The 11,867-nt window shown below is 38.3% G+C and overlaps 1 protein-coding gene across 1 annotated transcript; it reads right to left on the minus strand.

Moving 5' to 3' along the window:
• Positions 1-249: 249 nt before the first annotated feature.
• mapre3b (microtubule-associated protein, RP/EB family, member 3b) lies at positions 250-11,160 on the minus strand. The gene is made up of 7 exons (XM_063004394.1): positions 11,086-11,160; positions 9,105-9,269; positions 8,159-8,304; positions 7,107-7,263; positions 6,653-6,798; positions 5,556-5,708; positions 250-1,576 (listed from the first exon to the last, which is right to left on the minus strand). Exons 2-7 carry the CDS (start codon positions 9,223-9,225, stop codon positions 1,511-1,513), a joined length of 789 nt encoding a protein of 262 aa, XP_062860464.1. The 5' UTR covers positions 9,226-9,269; positions 11,086-11,160; the 3' UTR covers positions 250-1,510.
• Positions 11,161-11,867: the final 707 nt, after the last annotated feature.

An 11,867-nucleotide genomic window follows, 5' to 3' on the forward strand; every position in this document is an offset into this window, starting at 1 on the left:
TAAATACTGCACAGTAATTATTCAAATATTATTATAGTATATGGTATTAATTAATACATTTGCTGTGTTGACACTAAATTACATATGATCACAGGTTAATTTTTAACTATGGCTCAAACAGAACTACTAAATGAAAAATGTTATATATGCATCTACACATCTATTTTCATCTAAGATCAGACTTTTAAAGGCTAACATTTATTTTGTGGAAACATTAGTAACCATTAAACAAACACTTTTCATTGTCAGAATACCCTTTATTTTACACAGTAAAAGTCCAAATAAATGAAGATAAAATGTACAGACAGATCCTGTCAATCAATACCAATATTACTGGCATTCAATGCTGTGCAACATAAAAAATGCAACACTGACTTAGCAGCTAACATCTGAGTGTTATAATTCAGTCAGTTCCATTCAGCAGCAAATAACTATAAGTAATAGTGGCCTGGTATGTTCATTCTGTTTTATTCGTATTTTTTTACAATGAGCCATCATAGTACAAGCTTATTTTGTAATATCCTTCATAAATAAATTATTCTCATTAAGTACGCACAATATATCTTAACTTGATAATTAAACACAACTCACATATTGGTCTACTGTGATTCTAAATGCACCTTCAAAATGTTAGCACTTGAAGGTTCTCAATGTTAATTCAATATAGTCGACTTTGTACAACATAGGAAAAGAACTACATTTGGAATCTACATTTGTTTATACTACAGTAAAATTCAGTCATGTAGACTCCCTGATTACAGATGTACACCTCTGAATAAGTTCCTACAGTGCTGCAGTGTCTGCAACCTTCCATTTTTGCTAATTTGTCACATTCGAATGTTTCAGATCTTCCAACAAATTTAAATATAAGATACATATAATTTGCAGCTTTTAAAAGATCATTCCATTTATGGAAGATAAATATTTATTCAAAATCTACATCACCCATGTGAAGTAGTTGGACCCTTAGCTAATAAATCAACTACTTAACCAAATTGACAATTGATATTTACTAGACACACTTGAAACACTTAAATGTGGCAAATTAGCAAAAGTAGAAAATATTGCACTGTATACTAAAACATACAGCCAAAAACTAAAAAAAGACATATAAACAGGCATCTAAAAATTTTGCATACAGTTGCTAAATGCTTTGAATTAGTTTAGTAAAGTAGCAGAGCGCTTTCTAAAGTGGCTTAATGCTTTCTATCAACTGCAGACCATTTTTTACCTCTATAGTATATAGTCCAAAATATAGCATACTAATAGTTCTACTTTACCAGTTATCATTTTAGCTAAAATTTCCTCTGTTTATACAAGTAACACATTACACTTATGTGTTACAGGTGCTGTTGATAACTGGCAAGTGATGAATAAAACATAACAAAAAAGACAGAAAAGAATAAATGTAGAGTAAAGGCCAGAAAGATCAAATTAAAAGAACTATGGAAAAGAGTTGGACAAAAACAGAATGAGATGTGTAATACGGGGGGTGGGGGATGATTGGAGTTTAGTACTCTTCCTGGTCTTGAGACTGCTCATTACTTTCATCATCTTCTGGGGGAGCAAAACCATCCTATAATGTGAAAAATACAATGTTAGATTGCAAAGTAGATTTATATACAGTGAAGCCCGAAATTATTCATACCCCTGGCAAATTTTGACTTAAAGTTACTTTTATTCAACCAGCAATTTTTTTTTTGGACCGGAAATGACACAGGCTTCTCCCAGAAGATAATAAGACAATGTACAAGAGGCATCATTATGGAAAAAAATATTTCTCAGCTTTTATTTACATTTGAACAAAAAGTGGCATGTCCAAAATTATTCATACCCTTCTCAATAATTAATAGAAAAGCCTTTATTGGCTATTACAGCAATCAAACGCTTCCTATAATTGCTGACCAGCTTTTTGCATGTCTCCACTGGTATTTTTGCCCATTCATCTTTAGCGATGAGCTCCAACTCTTTCAGGTTGGAGGGTCTCCTTGCCATCACCCTGATCTTTAGCTCCCTCCACAGATTCTCAATTGGATTCAAGTCAGGACTCTGGCTGGGCCACTGCAAAACGTTAAAGTTTTTGTCCGCTAACCATTTCTTCACCTCTTTTGCTGTGTGTTTTGGGTCGTTGTCGTGCTGAAATGTCCACTGGTGCCCAAGGCCAAGTTTCTCTGCAGACTGCCTGATGTTGTTGTTGAGAATCTTGATGTATTGATCTTTTTTCATGATGCCGTTTACTGTGATTAGGTTCCCTGGTCCATTGGCTGAAAAACACCCCCAAATCATTAGGTTCCCACCACCATGTTTGACAGTGGGGATGGTGTTCTTAGGGTTGAAGGCTTCTCCTTTTTTACGCCAAATGAAGGACACATCAAACAATTAAATTTTTGTTTCATCTGACCATAAAACAGAAGACCAGAAGTCTTCTTCTTTGTCCAGATGAGCATTTGCAAAGGCCAAGCGAGCTTTTGTGTGCCTTTTCTGGAGAAGTGGCGTCCTCCTTGGTCTGCGTCCGTGGAACCCAGCAGTGTGCAGTGTCCATTGGACTGTCTGCCTTGAGACGTTGCCACCAGCAGAGCCCAGATTCACCAGGATGGCCTTGGTGGTGATCCTTGGATTCTTTTTCACCTCTCTCACTATCCTCCTGGCCAGCACAGGTGTCAGTTTTGGCTTCCGACCACGTCCTCTGAGATTTTCCACAGTGCAGAACGTCTTGTATTTTTTAAATAATACTTTGCACTGTAGCCACTGGAACTTGAAAACATTTAGATATGGCCTTATAGCCCTTTCCTGACTTGTGAGCTGCCACAATGCACAGCCGCAGGTGCTTAGTGAGCTCCTTTGTCTTAGACATGACTGTCCACAAACCAACTGCAGAGAGTTGCTGTTTTTCACCTGTTGAGTTGATTAAAACAGCTGTTCCCAATGAATCAGGGTAATTAGGATGCTTTAGAACAGCTTGGACTATTTGGAATGGTATAGAACTTTGGATTTTCCCATAGACTGTGACAGTTTGCAAAGGGTATGAATAATTTTGGACATGCCACTTTTTGTTCAAATGTAAATAAAAGCTGGGAAATATTTTTTTCCATAATGATGCCTCTTGTACATTGTCTTATCATCTTCTGGAAGACACCTGTGTCATTTCTGGTCAAAAAAAAAATTGCTGGTTGAATAAAAGTAACTTTAAGTCAAAATTTGCCAGGGGTATGAATAATTTCGGGCTTCACTGTACCTCTCATCTCTGAATAAAAGTGAACAGACATGCATGAATAATGTATGCAGTTTCATATTGTGTTTCAAATTGTGATGGCTAGACGACTGGGTCAGAGCATCTCCAAAACTGCAGCTCTTGTTGTTACGTGGGGAGAGAAAGGACTCAAGCGTGGAGGTTTAAATTGAAATAATAATTTTATTTTTTAAATGAAAAATAACAAACACACAAAACAGAAATCAAAAACAAACATAAGAACCCCTATGGATGCAGCTGGATGCTGCAGGCAAGAACAAAAGAAAAAGGGGAAAAAACTAAAGGACGCTGGACGCGAACCCCGGTCGCTCAGGGGAGCGCCGGGCGTGTTACCAGCGCACTACTGCAGCGGGGGTAAGCGAGTGGCGCAATGCGCTTAAGGCGCTAGTGCGCGTTGAGAATAGAGAGAAAATCCTAGTTGGCTAGTTAAGCTCACAAACGTGGATCCGAACCGGGTGAAGGCGTAATAGCCGAGCGCTTGACGGCTTCACCATCAGGCAGTGCGGCACCCACTCGAGCTCAGCTTAAACCAGTTGGGGGAACTGGGTAGTGGCGTTGTAGCCGAGCGCTTGGCGGCATCACCACCAGGCAGTTCCAGAACCCAATGGACCACTAGGAAGAGGATGCCCCCCGAAATCACCTCTGGTGCAGTTCGGGGGGAACAGAAGGCTCCTTCATTAGCCGCAGCTGGAGTCAGTCTGTCCGAGAAAAAGGTAAAGAGAACAGGTTAATGATACAGGTAATCAAGCTTCTACTGCAGATTCGAACCGGGGTTGCTGGCGAACCAACCGAGCGTTTTACGGCGTTGCCAAAAGCTAGATTTAATAAGCAGACTAAAGCGGTGAAAGCTCCAGCGCCATCTCACGGGGCTGGCTTCACCCGCTAAAGCTAAATGCTAACCAATACTACAGATAAAGCAGACCGGTTAGTGATACAGGTAATAAAGCTTCTACTGCGGATTTGAACCGGGGTTGCTGGCAAACCAACCGAGCATTTTACGGCGTTGCCACCCCACGGTTGCAGAATCCAAAAGCTAGATTTAATAAGCAGACTAAAGCGGTGAAAGCTCCAGCGCCGTCTCACGGGGCTGGCTTCACCCGCTAAAGCTAAATGCTAAGAAGAAAATAAAAAGCAGTTCGAGGACTGCACGGGATCGCACCACGCTACTTCTAAGAAAGGTAAAGCAAAGCTAATTACCTCAACCTTGCGGTCTACACACCCTGATGGCCTTATGCCACCGGGGGTACCTCTAGAACTACAAAAGAAGCGTGGGGGAGCCGTCAGCAGTCCCCACGGACACCGCAGTGCCCAAAACAAAAGGAGCAAACAAGACAGAAGGTGCGACGCCTGCAGCCAGGCAGCGTGCCCTTAAATAAGGGAGCCGCAGCTGCAGGTCGTTCGCCCTAACGAGCTGGCCTATTATTAAAGGCCTAGCTCCATACTGCTCTGTAAGGCCTGTGACGTCGGGGAAGAGTGGTAAGTCCCACAAACGCCACAGAACCTTACACTTGTGGGGTGTTCCCAGTCTGCAGTGGTCAGTATCTATCAAAAGTGGTCCAAGAAAGGAACAGTGGTAAACCGGCGACAGGGTCATGGACGGGCAAGGCTTATTGATGCACATGGGGAGTGAAGGCTGGCCCGTGTGGTCCGATCCAACAGACGAGCTACTGTACCTCAAATTGCTGAAGAAGTTAATGCTGGTTCTTATGGAAAGGTGTCAGAATACACAGTGCATCACTATTGCAGGGCTATTTTGGCAGCAAAAGGGGAACCAACACAATATTAGGAAGGTGGTCATAATGTTGTGCCTACATATACATAGAGGTAAAGAAAATTATAAAAGGTTGTGTGCAGGATTATATGTCTTTTGCGAAAATTTGGACACCCCTGGTTATTTTCCATGTTTTGTTCCAAATTTGTTCCAAATTCCATTGGCCAGAAATCACACCTATCTTGTACATAGAGTCATACACCAATCCCCAGTATCCCCTGTCTCACAGATTGCTGAGGCTGACTTTGCTGCAATTATGAGGAATCCTCTCCGGCATTCCCACCCCAGTCATGAGTCAATCATTGTCTGTACAGGCACCAGGCCTGCGCCCAAGTGTACAAGCATCAAATTCTTAATTTGCTTTTATTTACAAAATACAATTGGTGAGTGTCAGTGAAAACATTGGAATATTTTTCTTTGTACTTTTGTCAGTTACATAAAGGTTTAAGAGAAAGAAAAGAAAAGACATGTACATGTAAATAGTGAGAGACTTCTGCAGTGTTGTGTGTGTTGTGAGTTAACTAGTCACTGTACCTCAGTAGCATAAAGGACACCAATAATCTTTGCAAGCACTTGGTTGTTCTCACTCTCATTCTCCTGGCAGATGAGCTCAATGTCACGGAGTTTTGCGAAATAAAAATCTCTCTCCTTCTCCAGGCCATCCACTGTCAGCTTTAGGTCGATTAGCTACACGCAAATTAAAATTTAGGCAAAACAATTTAGTACCCATATTTCCATTTTTTAAATGAAAGGTATAGATACAAACAAAGATACATATTCATAGTAGGAGATAGAATCCAACTAACTATTTTGTTATTGTGTTCTGGTTACTTTTTAGTTTCAAGCACTACAACAACTCAAATAAAAGTATTATTGACATGATTTCCAGTAGTCTTCACACCACATAATATTCAGACAACCAAATAATATGTTAATATTAAAACAACAAACGTACCACTGCAATTGTCACCACTAAATTCAGGCATAGTGGTATTTGCGGATGCATCAAAGTCTGATGCCAAACATTAGTTTGTTGATTGATTTTTAAATCATGAGTCTCCTCTCTTATTGTGTTGATTTGTTAAATTATTTTGAGTGTTTTGTCATTTCTACAGTTCAACTGTCCTGCTCTCCAAATGGAATAAAACTGATAAAATATGTAATCTAATTCTTTTATATTGTGGCATGATAATAAACTGTAAATGTGGGTCTAGAATAAACCATTACTTACAATCATTGTGATGGTTACACTCCAGCATAATTTATATTTAATCAGGTGCACTGGTTTAGAACTGCCATCATATTTTTTGTTTGGGTCAACTATATAACTGCTTTGTTATACAGAATTAATGCAACCAATCAAAACCCATGTTATGAATAGATATGAATACTTGAGAATTTAAATGTAATTATATTCACCTAACCAAAAGTACTGTCCTGTTAATTGTTGCTGTATTTCTCAGGATTTGTATGAGTTCGTGAATGCATTATAGCTTCTTTTTCATTAGCATTATCTCCTGTAAGGTTGAGAAGACAACGTGTGTATCTAACATTGTTGCACACAGTTATTTATTGCCGGTGTGTGCCGTGCTTTTTGGAAATTAGTCATTGGGTAAGGCTGTTTTATTTACCTGCTGGTTAAGTTCCATAACCTCCGCATCACCTCCTCCATTCCGTAACGTAGGTGTGTTCCGTCTTACACCTGTAGGGGCAGTGTTAGGTGGCCGCTGAGGAGTTGGCATGGTTTTAGGCACAGTTGGTGACGTCCTTTGAGGACCTGTACAAAATATGTGTTATTAGATATAGACCACAGCAGCTAAAACTAAATACTTAACTAGTCAACTAAATAATTAAAACAAAATTTAAGTAATAAATTATGTCAGTAACATTAAAATCAAATATTGATTTTAATAGTGTGAACTGTGCGAGGAATGGCCTACTATTTAACTTAAAGAAACCCAAATTAAAAATATTGGCACAGTAGGCGAAATAAAAATGAAAACAGAAAAGTTAATACTTGACAAAATTTGCTTTAATCTTCAGTCTGCCTAAATTTAAGATGAATTTCTAAGCAAATGGTTTTACCTGGATTGGATGAAGGTGTAATCTCCTGGCCTTGCCTTGCTGCATAGGGGTCGTACTCTTTTCCATCGTAGTTTGCTTCAAAGAATTTCTTAAACCACTGAACAAACTCAAAGTTGTCCTGAAACTTTCCTTTCACCAGTCTTTCAACAGGGATGATCTTTAATAAAACAAGGTAGTGACAATGAAAATAAATCATCTTTAATGTTATTACACTAAAAATCACTTTTTTCATTACACTTTTTTAAATGAAACTGAAAATTTATATTTGAAATGTATTTATTGTCTTTTTTGCAGAGGCAAAAGCACTTAAAAAAAAATAGGGTTGCAGATATCATGTTGCAGAACAGCAGGTAATGCATATTGACACAATGACACTGAAACACAATATGAGACATTCTAAATGCAGACAAATGACATACATCCTTTAAAGATGTCAGTTTTACTCTGCATTTATCTTGCTGAGTAAACCTAATTGTTAAACAGTGGACGTCAAACAATGAAAGTCTTAATTACAAACCAGTACTGTGTCACGAATCCAGTCTCTCTGTCCTCCCAGTATTTGTTTCAATATATATGCCACGCCCCTGTCTCTGGTACCACATGGTTTAAGTGGTTTTGTTTAGTGTTTCAGATCGACGCCTCTTCATGATGATTGGACAATTGCGCTTATGATCCACAGCTGAACCTCATGGCAAGATGAATGTTCAATGTATATCAGGGCTGTACTGTGGACCATTCAGTGGAGGCTATTTTGTAGGTTAGTTTAGAGGTGGATTTGGGTTTTCTTGTTTGGTGGCTTGTACAGAGAATCGTGTATTCTAGCATATGTATCTTCCTTGCTTAGGGAATCATATATAGTATTCCAGCTTATGAATCTTGCTTGGAGAATTGAGGTGAAAAGCATAAAAGCTTACAAGTATACATATTACATTTTATATAACTGATTTTATACATCAATTTGTGGCTGAACCTGAACACCTGAACCTGAAAAAAAGTACTTTTGTTCATAGAGTGTAAATAATTTATTGTATGTGAGCAGAAATGACTCTTACCTTATCGACATTCATCCTCTTGAATGCTGCTTGTAGCACTTTAAAGTTGTGGATAAACTCATGCTCCAGTTTGGCCTGGAACTTCACTTTCTTTAAGAGGATACACCCAGGGAACAGCATGTCCATAAACTGGCAATATGCTATGCCTACAAAACAAAAGCCATTTCTATATAAGACAATATCATCATAGAGACACAAGATGGGAAGATAGCTTGGAAAATTAGTTAAAAAATAAATAATAATAAAAAAAGACCTTATGGCATCTCACAAGAGGAAAATGGCTTTTTACTTTATATCAATATGAAAGTACAAAATAAATACAATAAATACTAAATAAAAGCTATTAATTTATTTTATAAAAACCTTTTCTATTTTCTATTTGTCTCCTACACTTGTGCATTTTGTCTCCTACAAGTGCAATGCGGATCAGCACTGTGTACGGAGAGACAAACCCTGACAGCACTCTTTTCCCGTCTCTGTGCAGGCATCATCAATCAGCCAGCAGAGGTCGTAGTTGCATTAGTTATGAGAGAGTTTCTATCCGGCTTTTAATATCCCACCCCTATCTGAACAACAGGCCAATCGTTGTTTATGTGGCCGCTCAGTCCAGCCAGCAGGCAGAGCTGAGACTTGATATGATGTATTCGAGATCCCAGCTCTATTTCCAGCAACTTTTTTTTAAATTTTCATTTCATCACTGTCTTAGGGTGCCAAACTATCTCAGAGCTTCTGCTACCATTTCTTAGACAGTCATGCTAGTGTAGATGTCAGGCCAACCATACATTAAGGAATTATGAAAGAAAGGACTGGGTTTTAGGAGCTCGGGCATTATACTAGCTAAAACATCGCAGAGACACCAATACCACCCAGGAGCACTTAAAACCTTTCCTTTATTTCACTCTTCAACAACATTTGCCATAAAAGATATGAGGTTTTGGTAACGTACCTGAGCAAAGCTGCTCGACTTTATTGTAACTGAGCTGCAGAGAATCATTGACCCAAGCAAGCAAGTCATGTCTGCTAAGATTTTCATTGGTCATTGATGTGGAGTATACATTCACTGCCATTTCCCAGCTGGAGAAGAAGAGGCTATTGCAGGATAGAATATGAACTGCAGGGTAAACATTAAGAAACATAGTAATCCATCACCAAATTCATGCACCACAGAAGCTCATTTTTCAAAACATTTCAAATTACTTTAGAAAATTCTTGAAAATGAGAAGTATTTAGTGTTGAGCTGCCTGAAGTTTTATCTCCTGTCAGGGTCTCCCCTGGCTAAAAGGTCTTACCAGAGGTGTCACACTAAGCAGCAGTAGTATAGGACAATGTCAAAGGAGTATGATAACCAAAGTCAACAGTAATTCAGCTGCACAGAAGGCAATGGTAAACCCCTTCAATACTCTACCAATAAAAAGTAAATGCAACGGAGCTACAGAATGGCAGAATAGTGCCAGAAGATGTGACCCTCAGGTCAGAAGGCAATAACCATGTTCCTAATTTAGAATTAAGGATTCCTCTGAGTAAAGCTTGAGTGTATGATATGGCTAGGTGAAAGCCTTCTGGATGCTTAGTTGCTGAGGTGGACAAGAAAGAAAAGAGAAGAGCTGTAGAAAGAAAATCACAATCGTAACATGGAATGTCCTATGAATGCATCATGGCTGTAGGTTGTGAAAAAAACATGCAAACTCCACACAAAAAAGAACCCGGACCGCTCCACCTGGGAATCAAACCCAGGACCTTTTGCTGTGCCGCCTGTGGCACTGATTAATGAGTCATACATACATTTCAGGTCAGAGCCACAATTTAGACTGCCTTTATTAAAACATACATAATTACCTAACAAAATTTTTGTATCAGTACTTATTTGTTATGTAAATAGTTGAATAAGTAAACATTACCATGTTTTTTTTCCTGAATAACATCTGGATTCTTTCCAACCTTGGTACAAGATCACTTTTACATACCTTTTAACAGGGGCAATCTAACTAGCCTATTTCTTAACAGCAAATGAACACACAAAGAATTTACCAGCTATGGTCAATCATAATTACTAACAAGGATTTAAAAGGCCATATCACAAAGTTAAATTACATTATTATACTTTCTGTACCAACAAATGAAACCAAGTAGGTGTATGTTTAGGTTTAACACAGAATATTTTAAGTAACCTACAGTAAACGTTTGATAATGTAAACACTTTTGAACAAATTTTTTTTTTATGTTTTTGCAGGTGTATGTTTATATTATTATTTAACTCTATATTTGATTATAGTTGATTTACAACATGTCAAACTATCAAGCTCAAGTTTGGCATATTGATGGTCATAAAGAGATGCACATAGTTATCAGTGATACTCATGGCTATGACATTTAAACTTTGCTTAATTGATGAGTGGGTCCAATGTTGCAACAGAAATTAAGATTTAACAGACCAAGCAACTTCAGTTTCAGTGAGCCTGTGTTTACTGTAGCCCCAGATTTGCCTTTCCCAAGTGGTTTGCCTTTGTTGCCCACCAACTCCTGGTATAAAGGTATTGTGCAGTCTAATCACCAGGTAAGTCAACACTGCCAAGTATGACAGCGATTTCATGTATGCGTTTTAACAGTAACGCCAATGAAATAGCAAGTAATAACACCAACAAATGTCTTATTTAGCTAAGCAGCTATGTGGCTATAATTAAGATAGTTGCATAATAACAGTGTAATTACAGTGTAAATATTACAGCAGATGCGCATCTGCACCAATCTCTACTCTATGCGTCCCGACAGAGAGATAACAGGCTACTAGCGTTAGCACCATATAGCTGCAGTAGTAACTTGTGACTACAGCTTAACTGGAATGTAGTACATAATACATAGTTATAACATTAATTTGGGTTTTTACCTTTTTATTACAGTAAAACTTAAACAAGAACAGTTTAACTCACATTATTCAAAATAAGTGCGCATGTGTAGTGTTGAGTCTTTTTTGTGTGCGTTGTGTGTTCTCTTGTAGTTGCTAGTTGGTTGTCTGTGGCAACACGAATCACCAATCACAGTGCTTGTGTCTGTAACGGAGACTCGCGTTAGCCAAGGAGCTTGTCCCTTACTAACAAAAGGGCTGCGTCCCAAGCCACATTTTACATACTAAATAGTATGTCAAAGTAGGAGAAAATAGTGACAATGCCACTTGATGGAAGGCACACTAATTAGTACTATAGCATAGAGTTTAAAACACAGCCAGTGATAGCGAATAGGTCTCATCCATTTTTATCACGGGGGCGGGACATAAAGGGGCATATACAATAAGAGGTATCTCAAACTAATAATATATATATACAGGTCCTTCTCAAAAAATTAGCATATTGTGATAAAGTTCATTATTTTCCATAATGTAATGATAAAAATTAAACTTTCATATATTTTAGATTCATTGCACACCAACTGAAATATTTCAGGTCTTTTATTGTTTTAAAACTGATGATTTTGGCATACAGCTCATGAAAACCCAAAATTCCTATCTCAAAAAATTAGCATATTTCATCCGACCAATAAAAGAAAAGTGTTTTTAATACAAAAAAAGTCAACCTTCAAATAATTATGTTCAGTTATGCACTCAATACTTGGTCGGGAATCCTTTTGCAGAAATGACTGCTTCAATGCGGCGTGGCATGGAGGCAATCAGCCTGTGGCACTGCTGAGGTGTTATGGAGGCCCAGGATGCTTCGAT

Source organism: Trichomycterus rosablanca, chromosome 1 (genome assembly GCF_030014385.1).
Source record: "Trichomycterus rosablanca isolate fTriRos1 chromosome 1, fTriRos1.hap1, whole genome shotgun sequence".
In the NCBI taxonomy this organism is placed as follows: domain Eukaryota; kingdom Metazoa; phylum Chordata; class Actinopteri; order Siluriformes; family Trichomycteridae; genus Trichomycterus; species Trichomycterus rosablanca.